Source organism: Candoia aspera, chromosome 6 (assembly GCF_035149785.1).
Source record: "Candoia aspera isolate rCanAsp1 chromosome 6, rCanAsp1.hap2, whole genome shotgun sequence".
Taxonomy (NCBI): Eukaryota; Metazoa; Chordata; class Lepidosauria; order Squamata; family Boidae; genus Candoia; species Candoia aspera.
This window is the reverse complement of record NC_086158.1, coordinates 61325528-61347605: the sequence shown is the minus strand read 5'-3', so window position 1 is coordinate 61347605 and position 22078 is coordinate 61325528. Positions and strand designations below refer to the sequence as shown.

Sequence of the window (22078 nt, the reverse complement as noted above, 5' to 3'; positions counted from 1 at the left end):
TTTTTTTGTCCTGCCTTTATTATTTTCATAAATAACTCAAGGCAGGAAACATACCTAATACTCCTTCCTCCTCTTATTTTCCCCATGACAACAACCCTGTGAGGTGAGTTGGGCTGAGAGAGAGTGACTGGTCCAAGGTCACCCACCCAGCTTTCAAGACAAGCTGTTTGTCTTCTCAAAAACTTTTCCATCAGGATTGCATTTTTAGAACAAATTATAGCTTACGTGTAGTAGAATTCATAGTTTCTGAAAATGTATTTCAGCATTCTTTAAAAAAAACAATCTTACATAAATGGGGTGTTTTAATGGGAGTTTAATTTAGATTTGCATAAAGACTATAGGAAATGTAATTAGTTTAACAGGTAAACCCAGATTATTCTAATGATATAGCTTGATTATCAGTTGGAGAGAATGGATTCTAAAAGGTTAAAGAAGAAATAAAAGGCCAATTCATCTGTGATTAATGTTCTGTTAAATACTTCAGAAAGGCTGTTGCCATAAGCAGAATGTAGTTTTTGATTGTGTTTGAGAACCTATATCTGTGATTGGGGTTTGGGAGATTCAGCAGCTCGAAAGGTTGTACATAGTAACTTTAGCAGTTTTAATCTCTTGAGCTCTGGTTTTTTCACAGTTCCATGAGTGTCGAATTTAGTTAACTTTTTTCAGTAAATTGGCTTTGCTGCCTAAGCAGAAATGGAAAATCACAGCAGAACAGAATCCCTACAGGATGTTGTTTGCCTACAATCTCTTGTGAGCCTGCCATTGTAACATTGAAAAGATTGCAAATCTCTTGCAAGCCCTCACACAATGCAGCTTTCACTGTGTATCTTCCTGATGAGTTATTTGGTCAGCATAATTGTATTTTATATTTTAGCTGATTTAAGATGAAAATCAAGTATTTGGCTCATGCACTGATCCTTAGTAGCAGAGCCAGAGTCCTGTGGCAGATACGACTTATAACTGGACTAGACAAACATTTTTTTTTTTTTAATAAAAGGCTACATAATTGTTTTGGAACCCTTCTGGAACCACACAGGTGGGTGAGGCCACTCACATATACAACTATTGTGTCGTGCGACACAAACCTTTCTGACTTAAGAATTATCTGTGATATAATGTTAATTACAGCAAAGGAACAATGTTCCAGTGTTCCGCTAACTGATAATTTTGGCATGGGGAAGTGTGTGTGGCCCTGTGGTCTGCCAAAAGTCATTTTTATGAACAAGAAATGGTTTTGCTAATGCAGTAAAGTCTGTATTTTGTAGTATTTGTGGCATGGATTTTTAGTTTAACAATTATGGTTTTGTCTGACGGTAGGAACTGTAAAGGGCCCTTTACCTTGCGCTTGCTGTTCCCCAGTGTCCGGCAAGCATCACAGGATTTTACATATTCAGTCATGTCCCTGCCTTATCCAATGCAGTAGAAATTTTGCCTGACACCTTAAATTGACGTGGCTTCAATTTTTTATATACTAGAATTAAATGAAAAGTAATGTCTGCACCTCCATAAGTTTAGATTAAACTAGACAACCCTGTAACCCGTTGAGAGAAATGTAGTGCAGTCTGACGTGACCAGAATGAACACTGAATTTTACGCCGACCATTCTTTTTATCTCAATGCTGGACGGTCCCATGATCATCTAAGAAGAGTATATATCATAAATAGAAAAATAATTGCAGTGGCAAACAGACTTCAGTAATGTCAATATTTACTTACCTAACCAGATAAACAGAATGACCATGGGCAGGCAAAAAAGCAATGGGAGTGGGAACATCTGACTTCCTGTCAGCTTCCCCATTGACTTTGCTGGAGGGAAGCTGGCAGGGAGCATTGGAAATCATGATCACGTGACCATGGGGATGCTGTAACAGCCACAACTTTGTGAATAAAACTGGTCCGAACATCGTGGAAATTTCCATTCCACAGGAGTAATGGGTCCTGGATTTTTTATGCATTCTTTAAGTTAGTGGATTTTAGGTACCTTGATTAAAAAATTGTTGCAGTGTAATGCACCATCTGAGCTAACTTGAGGGTACAAATAGATAAACAGATAAACATAATGAGAGTTTTAGTAGTATATAGATTGGAATATTTTAATAAATGAAACAGGAAAATAATATTTTGTTACCTGTATTTACTTCTCATAATCACCCCATTTGTTTCACATTTCTGCGAATCAATGATAGTTCTGTATGACAAAGTCTGAGCAATCATCTTACAGGATATGAAAATGGTTATTCAGCTAGAAGATAAATGTAACAAAGCTGTGGTCTATCTTCACGAGGACCATTTGATGCAGATGTAAAAAATCACCAACCGGTTAAGTGTATTTAAATTACAGTTCAATTGAAAAACAAACTGAAATCTTTTAGGGCAAAAAAATAAAAATAAAAAACTAGAATAACGTGGTTGCATAATTGTACACACCATCTTATAAGTAGGGATGTGGCTTTGTTCAGAATTAACCAATCACATTCAAACTGATGTTAAATAGTAGTCAGTACACACCTGCCATCAATTAAAGTGACTCTGATCAAGCCGTTAAGCTGTTCTAGTAGGATTTTTCTGACATTTACTCAGTTGCCTCTTACAGCAAAAGCCATGGTCTGCAAAGAGCTTACAAAGCATCAAAGGGAACTCACTGTTGAAAGGTATCAGTCAGAAGAAGGGTACAAAAAAATTTCCAAGGCATTGGATATACCATGGAACACAGCGAAGACAGTCATCAACAAGTGAAGAAAATATGGCACAACAGTGACATGACCAAGAATTGGATGTCCCTCCAAAATTGAAAAAACAGGAAGAAAACTGGTCCAAGAGGCTGCCAAGAAGGCTACAGCAACATTAAAGGAGATGCAGGAATTTCTGGCTGGTTGTGTACTACATGTGACAACAATCTCCCATATTCTTCATATGTCTGGGCTGCATCGGAGCCCAGCTACATTTTGCAAAAACCTACATCAAGTCTGATAAAAGCATGTGGGAAAATGTGTTATGGTCTGATGAGACCAAAGTTAAACTTTCTGGCCATAATTCCAAAAAGTATGGCAGAAAAACAACACTGCGCATCACCAAAAGTACACCATACCCACAGTGAAGCATGGTGGTGGCAGCATTATGCTTTGGCTGCTTTTCTTCAGCTGGAACTGGGGCTTAGGTCAAGGTGGAGGGAATTATGAACAGTTCCAAATTTCAGTCAATTTTGGCACAAAACCTTCAGGACTCTGCTAAAATGCTGAAGATGAAGAGGAAGTTCACCTTTCAACACGACAGCGACCCAAAGCATACCTCCAGATCAACGAAAGAATGGCTTCCCCAGAAGAAGATCAAAGTTTTGGAATGGTCCAGCAAGAGCCCAGACCTGAATCCAACTGAAAATCTGGGGGGTGACCTGAAGAGGGCTGGACACAGGAGATGCCCTTGCAATCTGACAGATTTGGAGTGCTTCTGCAAGGAAGAGTGGGCAAAGATTCCCCAGGCAAGATGTGCCATGCTGATAGACTCCTACCCCAAAAGACTGAATGCTGTCATAAAATCAAAAGGTGCTTCAACAAAGTATTAGTTTAAGGTTGTGCACACTTATGTAACCATGTTATTCTAGTTTTTTATTTTTATTTTTTCACCCTAAAATATTTCAGTTTGTTTTTCAATTGAATTGTACAGCTTTTATGTTATATTAAAGGTGGAAAAAATTCTGAAGTGATTTATCTTGGTCTGATTTTTTTTACATCTCAAAAACCTGGCATTTTTACAGGGGTGTGTAGACTTTTTATATCCACTGTATATCTGCAGGAGCAAAGATCTTGAAATCTGATTCTTGCTTGAATGAAAAGTCTGGGCATATTATTATACATGTTTTAAATGTGGATATCTTGAAGGTAATACACTTAAAATGAAAGATAAAGTTAATTGGGAGTGTTTGTGTGATGAGTATTTCTGGTCTGTGAATGTCTAAACCAAAATTTTGGCAGCGTTTTGTAATATAAGACAAAGTATTAGGTCAAGATTGTTTAAAATGGTTTGTTTAGTTGACCTTGGAGTATGGGATGAAAACTTCAGTTTTCTGACATTTATGAGTAGAATCTGCACAATCTTGGGATGGCTGTAAAGAAGACAGAAGTATTTGTCTTCCATAGAAACATGTCAACATGCACTTTTGATTAGCTTCAAGAATGTAAATGCTTCTTCATTTTTTTTTTCTGCAGATAATACATGTTTAGATCAGTTTGGACACATTCTTATACAATTAAGATAATTTACCAAACACCTTTATTTCACATGTGTAATTTTTTTTTAATAAGAGAACATAAACCATAGAAGTAATAAATTGGCTTTTAATTTTTTTTAAAAAAAATGTTTATTTAAAAGTTTGAATTTCAGGATAATTGAGAGAAAAGTGAAGGAGGTTAACAGCCTCTGACTTGTTATGGGGAATTTGACTATTGCTGTCAAATAGAGCTGTCAGAAAGATTAATTCCAGATTCACATAACAAGCTAGAAACAAACTGTTCTAGAATGAGGCACTAGGGAGGCTTTTATCATGACTAATTCATGCCCTACTAAGCTATACACTTACTAATCATAGCAAAATACAAAGAAGTTAGTTGTGAATTAAATCAAAATAGTGAAGATCTACTATAATGGCTTGTGATTTACATTACTAAAATATGAAGAGAGATGATTTCTGGAAACTTGTCATATACACTGTAATATGATTTGTCTTTTTTGGAACACCAATTCTGTGTGAATCCCATTATATCTTAGAATCTATTTTGCAAGAAAATACTATATATATATACTCTCTCACACACACCCCTATCTGTTTTTTACTGAGAACTGAATGAATTCTTCATGCTCTCAAATCTCTGTAGATGTTTCTCTAGTTGTTCCATGATCCTGTAGTTAGTATACAGTAAGCTTTTATTAAAGCTGTAATGCAGTTCATTATGAATCTATTCAACTAAATATCTCCCCTACTTTTATGCTGTAATACTGGGATCAGTAATTTCCAGCCATTGAGTACTTATTGTATCATTGTGCATGATGGAACCGGTTCCATAATGAAAATACAGTTGGCCCTACTTAAAACACACAGCCTTTCTTTGCAGAGAAAATGATCTTCATTTTATGCAGAACTGGAATTTTACTAATAGGAAACCTGTAGATTTGGTTTTGAATTTGTGGGACATCCTAAAGTAGCATGTAGTATAAGAATGTTCTTCAACTCTGCAGCTCACTAGTCAGATAGCTGAGATCAGTTCTGTTGTCTGCTTACAACTGATGTGTCATTAATATTGGACGAACTATGCCAAATATAAAGGAAGGCGTTCTCCTGTAGAATACCTTCTAATAGTTCATCGGTTTAAACATTAAATTAGATGAAAAGAATTACGAAGTTTTGAAATAACATAGAACGTAGGAAAAAAAGATAATTCTGATACTTTCTAGAGCTCACATATTAAATTTCAAACATTACAACATTTGAATTTTTAAATTGAATTGAATTTAAATTTTTATATTGAATTATTAAAATAATTTCTCATAAATATAAGCAATTGTTTTCCTATTATTCCTCTGAGAATTTCAGTGAAGCCATGCGTAACATAGGAGGATGGGATAATACCAGCTGTTTAGCTATATTTTGTACTTAATCTGTTTTGGCAATTTAAATCAGGCCATATGCTAAAGTGTTTAATAAGAAAAAGATACTGTCATTTTGATTTACTAAAATGTAGTCTTAATTTAAGATAAAAGTATGATATTATCTTGAGGAAAGCTGTAGTTAAGGAATGAGAATATATAATGAGCCAAGAGTATCTATTCTGGCAAAGTAAAACAGAGAATTCATTCTTAACAGTTTGAGTAGTGTTACAAATTCTAAAAAACTTGTATTGACCTTTCCCTTTTGTAGTTTTCAAAACAGCAATTTGGTTCTCATCATGCATATAAAAAAGCCAGTGTTATATAATAGATAATATGGAAATTGTGCAGCATATAGAATTTATAAATGTAAAGAGAAATTCTGATAAAGGGGCTATATGTAACATGAAAATCCAAATTCATGATTCAGTCTTGATGCTACTTTGCATATTTATGTCTGCTTCTATGTGCAGTTGTGCAAAAATATTAATGGAAGCTTCTTTATATAAGTTTCTTAAAACTATTTTAAAACTATTTTCTGGGTCTGATAACAGCGTACAGTGAAATTGAAGCTGATACTGAATTATACCACTTTATGAAATATGTGTATCTTGGATTTTTTTATTAAAATTGAAACATTTATTATTTCTTTTCTCTTTCCAGAACAACATATGTATGAATGTATATTTTATATTATCATGTGTAAATATATACAAGAGAGAATAAATGCATATACTTTTTTGGAGGGATGGCTTATTTCTTTGCTATAAAAATGTATTGTACTCCAGTATTTTTAAAAGTCAGTAGGTAATTTTGCAGTGATGAAAACCATAGATAAATAAAAGCAGTTAAAGTCAAGAAACATGCAAAATATTTAGAAAAAATACTGATTTTCTTTATTTTAATTATGCATATTTCTCCTATTTAGCTTTTTAGAACTGTGTCTATACATGAAATCACTGAGATATTATTATTTTAACTTTAAATAAACATTCAGAGATCTTACCTCAGTAGAGAATCCATAAAACATTGTCTTTCTGTCATCAGCAGTCTGGAGCCAAGGTACAAAAACTGCTGTAGACTAAATAGTATTTATTGGTCCTGAAAGGCTAATTACATAATCTTTTTATTACATTGTTTTAGCATAGGATGAAATACTAAAGAGTCTTCTGAGAGCTTTGACCCTTTTCAGGGCCTTGCAATTCATTCAGTAATGCTTTATGATCATATGATGTATTGTTTATTATTCTTCTCCAGTTAAGTTCCTGAACAATGTTGATAAATTCTCACATTAGAAAAATTTGGAGTATTAATGAAAACTCTTGACTAAAAAGTGAGAATTATCTTGATAGCTGAAAATAAGCCCATGTAGCAATAGTTCAGGATTCCTTTCCTCATGCCACAGCAGACTTGTAGCTGGAAGGTGTGTTCTGAATTGAATGAACCTCTAACTCCTGGTCTTTCCCATTCAGTTTTTCTTCCCAGTTAGTAAAGAACCATTCTTAACTCTAGCCAATTATTTCCAGTCAGCCTGCATAGGAGAATGATCAGAGCCTGGATTAAATAACTAAAATGGTCATATGAATTGTGGTTGCAATAACTGCATTGCTTGGCTATGGATTTTGTTCTTTGTTTTATTCCTATCAAGAATTTATGGGAGTTGTATTTAATTAATGCATATGCTACCTGAGGATTCACTCCTGCAGTTAAATATGCATCTACAACATATGATTTATTTTTATACATAATATAATAATCTGCAGCCAATTTTGTCTCTCTCCTTTGTTCTGTAGCTGGTTTTCTAGTGTCTCTTAGTTTGCCAGAGATGTTTTAAATGGCACAAAATTAGAGGACATTTGGAACAACAGAATCACCACATAAGAGTGGTGATTTTTGTACTGTTCAATTAAAAACAAGGATTTTTATGGAGTGTTAAACAATCATCACATCAGTACACAGTGTACACATCAGCGCAAGTGCATGGACAATAAAAAACTATGTTTTAATCCGCCATGTTTTAATCTGCTTCATCAGGATTTTGAGTAAGGAACTCAATTGGAAAAAAAAAAAGATGAAGTAGAAAAAATGTTTTAGCTCCTTAAAATTTTTTTATAAAAGACATATTAGGGTCTTAAGAAAGTGGTATAATATTGCCTGTCAGCGTGTATAATACCTTTTTTACATAATTGTAATTAATACTTTCTTATAGTGTACTTCTCTGGGAATCTAAACTGTACTGTATTGCTAAGATTCCCAAATAGAGTTTCTGCAATATAGTGATTATATTAGTTGATTAATAAGGAGTCCCAGGTTCATATTCTCTCTTTACCCTGAAACTGACTCTGGAAGATACATGGTGATGCAAGTGTCCTAACTGAAGCAAAAACTACGCTGAGACAAGGAATTAGTCTCTAGTGTTTATTAACTGCTCTAGTAGACAAAAATCCTACCAAACTGAAGGAGCATGGGAAACCCAGTCAGATAAACCCCAAAACTCAAGGCGGGTCTGCTCTGAGTTTCTTTGAAGGACAGTTCAAAGCCTCTAAACTCTGCATGCGTTTTCCCCCCTGGATAGGGGCCCCCTCCTGCTCACCATCCGTACTCATGACAGTAAGCAGATAAAGTCATTGGGAGTCAGGTGGCATACAAGTTTAATAAAGTACTAAAATACTATTTTGTCCAAGGCTTGTTTCCTTCTCGTATTTTGCTTCGGCATTTTGATGGTATTGTACAGACTCTTAAATACTATTTAAGGATCAGATTTTGAAAATCTGAATGATTGTATTTTGTATATTTTTGTATTAACACACTATTTGCCTTTAGAGTTGTTTTTTGTTTTCAGAACCAATAGGTCACAAAACAGTAGTATAGCTATGCTTTCCTCTGGAATCCATGTGGTTAAGGGTTTCTGTATTATCCTTGAAGGGAAATTCTTACTGGTAGGTTTGGTTTAATTATACTTTAAGGTCCACTTCATTCTAAAACTAAATTATAAGATCCATGATAAGGTCTCCAATATATGAAAACATGTAAATTATTTGGAATTTATTAAAACAGAAACAGAATAATATAAAGTATAAAGCTGTGATTAATAGATTGGAACTGGAAAGATAAAGCGAAAATTATGCTTTCTAAGAATAGAAATTGTTGGGAGAAGTTCCTTTTGAGCTGTTTACAGTTGTCGATCAGACATAGAACTGAGTCTTTTTCTGTTAACTTCCTGCTCCATCAGGACAAAGTGACCTTCCTAACTGGTCATTTCCAGCTCTTGTTATACTGTTTCTGTTAAATCTGTTTTTATGAAAAGTTCATCTGGCAGCCACTGATACTTCTTGTAAACTTGTCAAAGAACAATGTATCTTCCTAACAATCAAGATCACTACTACAATATTCAATGTATGTAGTACACATTAAAACACCTTTTAAAAACCTATTTTTTATCTCTAGAGAGTAGTTCAAACTCTTCAAGTCAGTATGGGCTGTTTTCCCTTCTTTTTCTTGGGCACAGGTTTGTTAGGGTTCTCTGAAGAGCTAGTGAAAATTGAATAGCCCTACTATGCCACAGGGAAAAGAAACTGAGAATTTCATCATTGTCACATTTCTGTCAAGAAGAGGTCAGTTTGACAGAATCAGAATTACTAGCATCTTCCTCAAAATAATAGGTAATCGGTGCTGGTGGGGTCTGTACCTTTAAAAATATGTATATTCACATCCTTAAGCAGGTTAAAGGAATTCAAGGATGCAAAATGCTTTCTCTGGCTCCCAATAGGTACCGTCTCCACTAACACAACACATTTCACTAACATAACACACTTATACTATTGCGTTTAGTATACTATTTTTGTTTTGTTTTTTTAAAAAAACCTGTTATTCTATCTTCTCTTCCCTACCTCCCTTCCAGCATCTGTAAAGATAGATCCTATATCAACTCAATGCTGTCACGAAGCTGTTAAAATATGATTGGCTGATTTGTGGGTTAACAGATAGAGTGGATTTTTAAAATTATAGACATTGTAAGACATTTTTGATCCTAGTTACTGACTAGACTCTGTCTAGATTAGAATTATTTTGAGACATTTTTGAAAATGATGACAATTTGCTTCTACTCAAGGGACACAGAGATGAGCTTCACAGGTAGAACTTCTCAATACAGACTTTTACCTTTTATATGTAAGAATGAAAGGGGGGCATTCGGGGCTTTTGAATTAACTCTGGCTTGCTGAATTTGTTATTTACCTCAAGCACCAAAGTGGTTTTAACCAGTCTTACCTCTAGATGACTGTTTAAAGTTGTCTGGGAAAGTTCCAGTTTTCTATCTTTGAATGATTTCACTATTCAATTGAATTGTTAAAAGAAACATTAGTGGCATCTTTGTATATATGAATTGAGCAGCACATCAGAAGTTAAAATTAAAGGAATAAAAGGCTATATTTTTTAGAATTTCACCATGCACTCATGTCTGCATTCTCATCTTCCTAGCTACATTAAAACATAAGCTGGGTTAGCATTTTCCACTAAGAAATGGTTTGCTTAATGATGGGTTACTGAATAAGCCCAATTTGACTAGTTTACACAACAAAGCAAGCCATAAACCTTAGTTTTACAGATCATAATGTCTGGATTCAACAAAACTGGTCAAATCACATTATGTTTTTTTACCACCTGCTTAGGGCATTTGAGACTGAATTATTCAAAGTCTTAAACGTTATTAACTATACAGTGTATTCAGTGGGAAAAGGAATAGGGAAAAGGAATTCAGTCTCAATGGGAAGTAGAAAAGAACTGGGGATGTAAGGGAAAAGACAATAAAACAACTTAATGATATTCCCATACAGAAAACACAATATAAAAAACATTAAACAAAACTTTAAAGAAGTAATATACATTCATCCAACAAATTAATTAGCAATGAAGTTACAATACCAAACCAAAGAAAATAAAACATAGACAAAAAAAATCTTAAAAATTAGGATTCTAAGTTAACATAAATCATCAAAGTATATCACATATTCATAGAATCATTTAACATTGTATATAATTACATAGAAAAATGTATCTTATAAAATATTAAGAAATCTATGCCAAAGGGAAAGATATTGTGTCATTTTTTTGATCAGTTAAAAAAAATGCCTTTTGAAAAATTGATAAATTTACCCATTTCTTGAATCCAGACTTTGATATCTGGGGTTACATACTATAATCCTTTTCTCAATATTCCTCAAAAACTCAGATTTCACAATTTTGGAATATAATTCAAAATAACATTAAGATCTTTATTGATGGAAATTGTATGAGATGGGGCACAGGAAATTTTTTTTAATTAAATGCTTTTCTTTGAATAAGTCAATAACATGACACTGATTAATTGAGGAAAATGCTTCTCAGAAAGATCTGAGTAAGGCAGGATTGTAATGTAATACTGAAAAAATGTCCATATTATGATAAGTTTCACATTAAACTATATATTATGTGTGAAATCACTTTTAACAATGGTCGGATCATTGTACAGCTGCATGGATTTCCATTTCCAGCCACAACCACATTCTGAACCCTTGTATTCACTGCATGGCATACAAGAAATGTGAAATAAAACTTAAGCAAGGAGATGGACCAGAGGAGAATGTGCTGAATGTTTTTGTCTGCCAGTTTCAAGCTTCCCCTCACTTGTGTAAACTCTGAACTAGGAGCCATCTGACAACTTGAATTATTCATGCTTTAAAAAGAACTTGCCACTTAAAATATTTGAGGTTTTTGAAACAGGAGCTTTGAAAATACCAGAATGTACCAGAAATCTGATTTGTATGTTGATGAAGTAGGAATACAGTCCAAGTTGGCTATTTGGAGACATACCAAGGACTTTCTTCTCCTTCCCTGCATAGTTTCTCCTTCTCTAGTTGATTACATGAGCTCAGACGTTAACGTTAACCGAAGATGGTATTTGAGAAGGAAAACAAGCACCTGGGGGAAGAGGAAAAAGGCTTCCTGTAGATTTCACCTACCATTTTTAACAAATGTATATCAATAAGATCTCATAATAGGGACCATGAAAGCTTGTTACGTCACATCTAATTGTTCTGAAGAATTGCGACAGATGGAATTAGTTGGTCCTATGAGCACTACATGTTCAAAATAAAAACAATGTTTAGACATACTCTTTCTGTAAACAGAGATTGTCAGACTGGTGCCCGGTACACAATAATCTCAGCATTCCTACATGGTGCTCCGATAAATCTTTTGTGAGGTCAATAAGCAAACCACAACTACTGCCAGTGTATGACTTGGTTTTTAGTGACTTGCTCTCAAGCTCACTCTCTGAAATGGTTGGTAGCCTCTGTCTTAATCACAAGTATACACAGATTTACCTCTCGTGCATATGGATATATATTTGTATAGAAGCCTATACTGAAATACTTCACTAGAATGAATGTAGTGCTGACTTCCGGTGGGGACATCGTGGATTGAACAGCTGTGCCCACAGGCTCAGCAGGCAGAACTGACAACGCGGCAGGTTTCTTGGGCTCAGGCATGTTTTTCCTGAAGCCCAGGAGTGTTTTTCCAAAATAAGGAAAACACCTGGAATCACCCCATCTGTCCTCCGGATGGCTGCTTGCAGCCAGAAGATCACAAACAGTGTTTGTGCTTGACTGATAAGAGCAGCCAGGAGGCTGGGACATCACCATTTCCAAGCCGTGCTGTAGCCTTAAAGGGACACTAACTCCAGCCACCCCATTTCTAAATCACCCGATTTATATTTCTTTTAAGTACGTGTACCCTAAGAGAGGATTTCTACAGCAAGGAGAAGTGGGTTCTCTTGGTGCTTATCATTACTTTTGGGATCAATTTTTTAAAAAAAAATATTTTTAAGTTTTGGACTTTGTTTTCCATCCAAATACTGAGGATTGGGAGTAAATAATTGTATTTCTGTTATTATTTTTGTACAAAATTTGAAGATATTAGCATTTTCCTACATGCTGAATTGGCTGTTTTGAACTTTCAGTTTTCTGCTTCTACTTTCCCTGGGGAACTGCCTGCATATCTCCCTTTCACTTATGTAAACACATTCCAGAATTCTTTCATATTTTCGACTTTTGCTGGTTAAGCTCCTAGGGGGTGCCATAATCTACTGCTAGAGACATGGAGGATTTTAAACAGACTTTCTCTGACTTTCACCAAGATCTTAAATAGATTCTTTCTGATTCCTACCAAGTTTTTATGCAAGGCATTCAGGACATTGTGGAAAATATGAGGTCTAAAATGTGTCCTCTGGTTAGGGATATTGTGGATGAAACTGAGGAATTTAATAGCGACAGAAATGTTTCTTCTAAGAGTGAGATCAGGACTTCTGTTGAAATGCTGGATGAGGTCGGATAGTTGAGTTGAAGAAATTAAAGGGAGAGATCGAATTGCAAGCCACAAGTGAAATTGATCTTCTGATGGAATGCCATGGAAAAGAAGGGATTATTATGTATGGGAGGTCTCCTGAAGTCAGAGTTTTTGAGGGGGGCAGTTGGGCTATTCAGTTTTTTTAAGAAGAAAACTCTGTGCACATTGTGGGGATATGTAAATGCTCTGGTTTATTTTCAAATGGGATAAGGGTTTAAGAATATGTCATGATCACTGATGGTGAGCAGGAGGGGGCCCCTATCCAGGGGGGAAAACGCATGTGTAATAGCGAGAATTTGAGGTGGCATTCAAAGAGACACAGAACAGACCCGCCTTGACTTTTGGGGTTTATTTGTATGGGTTTTCTCACGCTTCTTCAGTTTCTGTCTACTGTAGCAGTAAATAAACACTAGAGACCTATTCCTCATCTTGGCATGGTTCCTGCTTGTCAGGACAATTTATCTGGATTGCTTTTAGGGTTTGTCTGATTTCATTTATCTTTAACAATTTGGATTAAGATTATTAAGGTATAATAAAAAATAATCTTTGTGGGGTGCCACAGGGCTTGGTACTCTCTCTGCTCCTTTTCAACATCTACATGAAACCACTGGGTGAGATCATCCATCACCATGGGATGAGGTATCATCAATATGCAGATGATACTCAATTGTACATCTCTATCCCGGGTGAGGTAAGTGATGCTGTGACTGCCCTCTCACGGTGTCTGGGGGCTGTGGGGGTCTGGATGGGGAACAACAGGCTTCAACTGAACCCTGGTAAGATGGAGTGGCTGTGGGTTAATGGCTCTTCCGTATCCAGGACTTTGTCATCTTTGGTTCTGGATGCAGTTGCACTGCCCCAGACCTGGTGCGTAATCTAGGGGTCCTCCTGGACTCACGGCTCCTGCTCGAAGAGCAGGTGGCAGCCATGGCCAGGAGAACCTTTGCGCAGCTATGTGCTGTGCACCAGTTATGCCCCTTTGGGAGGCCCTTTGAACAATCACTCATGTCCTTGTTATCTCTCATATAGACTATTGCAATGCATTCTACATGGGGCTACCCTTGAAAAGTATCCGGAAGCTTCAGTTGGTCCAGAATGCAGCCACACGGGCTGATTTTGGTGCCCCTATAGGGGCACATGTAACACCACTGCTGCGCAAGCTGCACTGGGTACCAGTTTGCTTCCAGGTCCAATTCAAGGTGTTGGTTATCACCTTTAAAGCCCTACATGGCATGGGGCCAGGTTACCTGAGGGACCACCTCTTCCCCGTTACATCAACCCACCCCACCTGATCGTGTAGAGAGGGCATGCTGTGGACCCCAGCTGTGAGAGAATTCCATTTGGCAGGGTCCAGGAAGTGGGCCTTCTCTGCAGTAGCTCCTGCCCTATGAAACATGCTGCCCCTGGAGATAAGGTTGGCCCCATCGCTCCTGGCCTTTAGGAGGAGTCTGAAGACCTGGCTTGCCACCTTGCTTGGTGCGGAGAGGGGAATGAAGCTACATGGGGATGGCTGCTATAGACCACTCCTCCCACACATGGACTGTTCTACATTCTCCTGCCACTTGGACTTTTTACTTTTTTTACTCTTATTTATATTTATTTATTAGAATAATTTTATATTGGTATATTCTGTTTTATTGTGTGGTCGTTTTAATGGATTATTGTAAACCGCCCAGAGTCCCCCCATGGGAGGAGATGAGCGGGGACAAATTGAATGAATGAATGAATGAATGAATGAATGAATGAATATGTATGTATGTATGTATGTATGTATGTATGGTTTGGGCTATAATGGGATTAAGATTATTAAAGTTGTATTATCAAGTACAATGGCAGACAATTTATATATTTTTTAGTTTGATCTCTCTCATAGTAGACAGGAATGTATAGAATAATAGTAGGAAGGAAATAATTAAATGCTATCTTGGGGGAAAGTTGATTAGGAGGGATATATATATATATATCTTTTAATATAAGGGGAGGGAGCAGCTGTATTTAGTGATTTTTATAGTGTGTCAGTGAAATGATTTATAGAAATAATGTGATTTTGCTTTAATATAGAGTAAGGGATTGATTAGGGAAAATTGTTGTATATCCTTGGAGTTACAAGTCGGAAATCACCTCTTTTTGTAATTTTGAAAATTTTCTCTTGTATTTCTACAATTTTTTAGTTTTTTCTTTTTTTCCTTTGTAGTTTTTTGTTTTTATGTAGCTTTTATCTTTACTTGAGACTTAATAAAATTCTTATTAAAAAAATAGAATGAATGTAGTGCTAGCTTCCAAAATCATGAATGATCAGCAAAAAGCTATGTTCTTGTTCCTGATATTTTGAAGCAATAAAAATATCCTAAATCATCAAAATAGAAATATTAGACAGATTTTTTCTATTCCAGGCCCAAGTTTAAGTGTGCCTGGGCTTTCCAAAAATGTAAGTTCTGGAATGTTGAATGTGAGGCCAGATACTGTACTCTTGCCTTATGACATGTCCATTATGTGAAAATAAATTGTTGTAAAATGAGGTTGCAGAGTCATACTGGGCCTTGATCTTAAGACTGCCTAGCACTGTTTCCACTGATTCCTAGCATCTCTGCATAAGGTATGGACATCCACAAAGAGGGTCCAGTGCAATGCATTCTGGAACCTTGATCATCCAACAGCCCAAGATATCCACAAAATAGTTGGATTTTTTTCTTCCTAGTTCGACACTGCTTTACTCTGTGTGATGCCGTCTAAACAGAGTTTGTGAAAACAGAGTAGCTGAACTTAGTTGCAAAGCACTCTCTTGGGATGGATAATGCATATCTCTGTTTATGTAATTAAATCACAGAGCAAGGGTCTGCTGTAGTATTGTGCTGATGGGATTCTGCTGGTGTCCTCTTTCAAGGAAAAGACTGAATTTAATAAACCTTTGGATTCGCTCACTTTTTCTCATGCCTTTGCCTTAATACATTGCTGTTGATAATTTTAGGCTATTTTGTTTATGTAATGTTAAGATTCCTCTTTAAAGCAGCTGGCTGGGAACTGAGATGAAGGCCTTAATTCACTTTTAATAAAAGATCAATGGGTTTATTATGGAAAAATAGAACACAGATGTACACTGTACCTGATAAAAGAATTAAATGTGTGTTTAACCTTCTCTGTTTGTTCTGTGCTACTGGTACTTGACCTTCTTTGTTTTTTTGTAACTATTATCTTTCCATGGAGCTTTACTTTTCATATTTGGCTTAGCCTGTAAAAATAAACCCCTCTAACATGCCCTCATCTCAAATACTCACCAAATCCCTTAGATTTTCCAAAATATTTTAAAAGTAAATCTTCAGACTTAAGTTTCATTAAATCTTTGGCCTTGCCTTGGAACAAAAGTTCAGAGATGCTTTTAGCACAGAAACTAGAATACAAAGGCAGGCAAAGTGAGAATACTTCAATTAAAGAGTCCTTAAGGCAGAACTGCCAATCTTGCCTCCAGAAGTTTCCAATTAAATATCCAGCCATGTTGAATGAATGTCATATGTAAGATTTCTTTTCTTTCAGTGCATCCTTTACAAGGGGAAACTAGTGACTAGAGAGGTTGGTTGAATGCCTTTTTGGCAGGAGACCAAGAAAGAGAAATAAAGGAGAGACAAAATAATTACTACAGCTGAAATTTGCCTCTAGAATAAATCTGTGATGGGCTAGTGTCGTGGTTAGTGTTTGTAGCCTGTGTCAGGCTGACATTGGTTATAGTCGAAACTGCAAATCAGTTCAATTTCCAACAGGAAGATGAGATATTCTCCCGCTTCATCAGGAATATTTTGTCTTCTTTGTCCCCTCATAGTGAATGCATGGGATGAAACAATAAACAGTTGTGCAAATACTTTGCATACTTCAAAAGAGCCATTTAGAAAGAGACAACTTTATAGTTAGAGGATATCTCATAAACAATTAGATGCACACATTATGCCAGATAATTGTGGAGACATGGTGTTCTGTTTCCATTCTGCTGCTTTGCCACATGATAAGCTGTTCCTTCTGCCAAGAACAGAGTTGTGATTTGGTGCACCACTATGATTTTCTCTAAGTGAATACATATGGACTGAGTGGCACATAAAGAGGCATTTTATGACTGTCATTACATACTGAAACCATGGCAATGGGCCCTGAATGATATACTGCCTTATTTTCTGTCATGAGGGAAAGAACAGCACTATGTTGCTGAGCTGTTGTCAGCTAGGTTTATCCCCCAGTCTCTTCCTCCAACTTGGTTCAGAGGAGGGGGCTGAATACTTATATACTTTTGTTTCCAATAATCACAGTTCATTATTGATGAACGATTCAGACAAACTGGTTTGTACTAACTGTGGTTTGTCAAAATAAGCCAGCTTTATAAGCCACATCTTACACTAACCATGCTCTGTTACATCATACTCGGATGTAACAACGAGCTGTGGTTAATCGAACGCATAAATGAAAATTTCCATATCATTATGGTCTTGTGGAGAATATGAATATAGTTTGTTCTTTTTATGGTAAACATTGTTTACATGTTAGCCTGCATATGTGAAACCACCTGAAAGAAAATTCCTAAAATGTAGAAAGTGAAGTTTTCATTGATTAGATAAAAAATGATAAAAAAAAATATGTTGCTGATTTTTTTTCTTTGAGGAAATAATAATTTAACAGTTTAATTGGTCTAAAAATATTTCATGTGTAAGATCCAGTGTACCTTAATATGAAAATATGATAATTGGCAGGTGATAATTTCCTTTAATTCTTTTTATTGTTCCCTTTCTCCCCTACTGGGTATGTGGATATGGAATCAAAATCATACGTTAGATCATTGCTTAATACCTGCTTGCATCTGTGTGTAAAAATAGCCAGTTCCCCATGACCAAACTTAAATGAAAACTAGGAAATAAGTAAGTTGTCTTTAATTCACTATATAATAATGAGCTTGACATTTATTTGATATATAGTTCTTGTTGCAGTTAACGTTTGCTTGCCTTGATTTGCCTAGTCTCAACATCATTCAGACTTGTCTGTGCCTAAAGTTGGACTCTTTTGTGTGAGAAGGATATATATTACCTAAAATTTGGCATTCTTATAGGTAGTTTGATTTTCTTTGAAAATACATTTTTCATACATTCTGTATAAATGATGATACTGCAGATATTTATTTGGCTCAGAAATGTCCTCCTGCAGATTCAGATGACTAACCTGATTGGTAAAAGTTATTAGCGTTATTTCAGTTTTTACTCTAATCAAAGAAAAATGCTCCAAATGTTTAACATTGAGGTGGCATTGTACAAAGAGAGCCATGCTAGTCTATGGTAGCAAAAATCAGGAGGAGAAGCTTCTTTTCCACCTAACAAATGTTATTAAAAGACATAAGCTTTCATGAGCTGCAGCTCACTTCATCAGCTTTAGAGAGTGGCTAATGCCTTTTAATAAAATGTTTTAGTCAGAAAAGGTGCTATCAGCCTCCTTTTGATTGAAGTGGCAAGATCTGTGATGAAATTGACATGTCAGAAAAGATTTAATTTTAAAGAAGTGCTGTAAGATTTACTTTCCTGAACAGCTTATAATCAGTGAGGATGCTGGTTTCTAGAGAAGTTTAAGGCTTTAGTTTTGAAGGGACAACGTAGTTTTGGAACAAGTAGTGGTCCAGATGTCGCACCTCTCAGCAGCTCCTTAAAGCAGCTGCATCTTTTCCTGGGATCACATGGTTGTCCTCCACTGTGGCAGCACGATCCTCAGAAAAGACGAATTTGGTTTAAGAACTTGCTGACAGGTGCTAAGTGTGCACCCACGTGCACTCTGAAACACCCTTTTGCTTTTGAATCCAAACCAGTGCCCAGTCCTATAAGCCTCATTATCTTTACTAATCATGTAAATGGCTAAGTAGTTGAAGTACATGCTGATTGTAGCTATTTTCACTGTATGTAAATATCCTGATATCTTTTTTTGTTTGTTTCTTTTTAAAGCCTTTCTAGAACTAGTTCCCATTTGTTAAGCCAGGTGAAGTGAAGGAGGAGACTTGATGGTTCATTCTCCAGATCAGCTTTCCCCAATTTGGTACCCTCCAGTTGTGTGGGGGTTGCAATTCCTAGAATTTCCAGCCAATATGGTGAAACTGGTGGAAATTCTGGGACTTGGACCTCCAAGGTGACAGCTCAATGTGCATTTTATTTAACATTAAGTTAATTCTGTTTTAAAGATTATGAAGTATCTTCTCAAAGCAACAAACTGTCAGACAAATTGTTCTTAATGTGAAACGTGCGCTTAGGGCAGTCAGACAAATTAAAATAATTTGTAATGAAGGTTACCATTGCAATGCCAATTAAAAAAATAAAATAAAGGGATGCAGTAAAAGGTAAAGAGACCCTCCAGTGTTCATATAGATATGCCCATTTTGTTTCCTTTCCAATGCACATGTGGATTGCCATTGCCTTCTTCTAAGTTGTCTTCTCAGCTTCCCAATCTAATTTCCTGGGGGGTTCCTGGTGCTTTCACATCCAAGTACAAACGAGGTATTGTTTTTCTGAGCTTTTTAGGACTGGCCAAGGTTGGACATCCCAGCAGAAAAGTTATATACTTACAGAAATTTACATTTGTCTACACATACGGTGGCAGGATGTTTTATTAAGTTTTCATATCTATATTACTGCAGGAGACATTTTGGAGACAGAGATATTTGAAATTGTTTGGATTTGATAAATAAATAGCATGCTATTATTTTCCTTATTTTTTTCAGGGACAGTATAGACCTTCTGATTTACTATGTCCAGAGACATATACTTGGATACCCCTTGAGCAGTGTCTGCCTTCTCTTGACCATTCAAAATATTCTCGCCTCAATCAAGACTTAAAAGTAGGTAGGTACATAGTTTATTGGTCCCTTTGCATGTTTTACAAGTCTTTTTAACTAGATAGATTACCTTTAGAATGTCTGTTATTAGTCTATCACGTATACGGTGACTCAATTTCATTAAAAAGCATGTTTCACAACCTATTAAGTTATCTAAGAAGATATCCTGTGCTTCATTTCATTTATTCATCAGAGTCAAGTGCTAAAGTAACATGATGGTGATGGAATAATGGAAACACACGTACATATAGCCTTCAGTGAGCAAACCCTTTGATACAAATGCCCTTTGAAGTATTTGTATCCTGCAAATTGCCTCTGTGCAATGTGACATTTTGTGAAAATGTAAATACTTGTGGGAGGTACATTGAGGAGGTGGGAAGAACCTATGCTTTCCAGCATTGCATTATTTCATTATCTATTCCTGAAGAATGTGTGAGCTAGGGAACAGTCTCACATAATATGGTATTATAGATCTGAAGAAGAATAGACTTCTCTATGAAAGGCTTTATTTGTATCCTACACAATATTTTTGGATGCTGCTTTAAAATTTGAGGCTTTTCCTAGCATTGACCTTCAGGCAAAACCTATTGTTGTCTAGATTATTTTGTTACAAAAGCAAACAGTTCTTTATATAAAGATGAAAGTGCTTGTTTGTTTCTGAATACTTTATCCAGAAGAAAATAGATCAATTTACAGCTGGTCAGAGATGTTCATCATGATGTTTGCCTTGAACAGTACAGCATGTAATGAGGAGCTTTCTGACTTTGGCTGACCTGTAAAGCCTGAATTGATTCTGAGATTAAAACAATGCCAGAACACACATTGCATGTAACAAGAAGATTACATTGCATTATAAATTGAATTCAAACTAAACAATCTGCCTATGAGACAGACAAAATGCTGCTTTGAATAAGTGCTCTAGAAAAGATTGCTAAGATGAAGGAACTAATGCCCAAATGACAACAGTGATCTTAGCTTAAAGAATATGAAGGTTTGTACCAATTCCACTTTGAAATAATAAATATAAAAGTCTACCTCTTTATCCATACTGAATACATCAGTCCAGACACAATCTGAATTCAAGCTTGGGTCCTGTGGCTTAAGGAAATTAAAACAATCCCTGCTGTGAACGAGAGTCATTTGAGGTTTGTGCAGCTATTGGCATGAAGGAAGCAGTTCGCCATTCCAGAGCTTATCTCCTGCAGAATACCTCCTTTACAGTTGTCAGCTTAAAAAAGACATTTAATTGCAATTTAGTGAATATGAGTATCAGGTTAGACAGACAGTGGTATGCTCTGTTTCACATGCAATAGATTGCTATAACAATGCATGTCGTTATGTTACTGAGTTCATAACTGAGTTTGATAGACCACCCTGTTCATAAAATAGTTGCCAGAGTTGAGCAACTAAGAGGACAGAATTTATATTTTCCCATTATCAATAGCTATAAATGAACACCAGAAGTCTCCAGCTTACTTTGTTTCAAAAATAATATATCTTTCACTGAACCTGGTGAGGTAAAAACACTATTTATTCTGATAGTGATACTTGTTAGCTATCTTTGGAAGAATTCTTTAGTGACCTTCAATTATTGATGGCCAGTTCTTCGAGCTGCACCATAATCTATCATGCCAAATCTTGGTTTTATGGGTGTGTATCAGTGTAGCAATAAGTGATGAACAGCAATTCCTATAATGGCTACCAGGAGTGTCTGATTTTTTTCAGACAGAGAGCTGATTTGACTTTTTCGTGGCACACAAGAGCTAGTGAGTAAAGCCAAGGTATAAAACTATTATTTAATAATAATATATATAATTAAACTTTTTAAAAAGTAAAGATAATTAATATGATTACTCTCCAAGTTCGTGTTGAATAACTGACTCCTTCTGTCAACTTAAAACCAACCATCAGTAAACCAACCAACTTAAAACCAACCATCATAATTTAGAAAGCTTTGCCTACTTATAACTTTCAGGGGCCTCATGCAGTCCTTGGTCTCCGATTGTACACCTCTTGTTTAAGCAGTACAAGTACAGTTCCCTGTTCTAGCATTAAAATGTCTTTTAAACTGCTACAGTGCTAAGAAGAAATGGAAAGGATTCTCTCTGTCACACAAAGCAAGCATCATCCTCACTGATTTGGATTTAAACACTAATTATCATGTTAACACAGAGGTAATCAAGTGGTACCAGTTGCATTTTAAAAGAAAAT

The 22078-nt window shown here is 35.9% G+C and overlaps 1 protein-coding gene across 8 annotated transcripts in view; it reads left to right on the top strand.

Moving 5' to 3' along the window:
• Window positions 1–22078, top strand: part of ATE1 (arginyltransferase 1) — an 87434-nt gene that overhangs the window by 52267 nt on the left and 13089 nt on the right. For 7 of the 8 annotated variants that reach the window (XM_063307275.1, XM_063307276.1, XM_063307280.1 and 4 more), the window contains one exon: window positions 19754–19874. The exons of the other annotated variant lie outside the window; for it this stretch is intronic. In XM_063307275.1, coding sequence (XP_063163345.1) covers window positions 19754–19874 — 121 coding nt within the window. The remainder of the gene's footprint in view (window positions 1–19753; window positions 19875–22078) is intronic. 8 annotated transcript variants of the gene reach the window in all.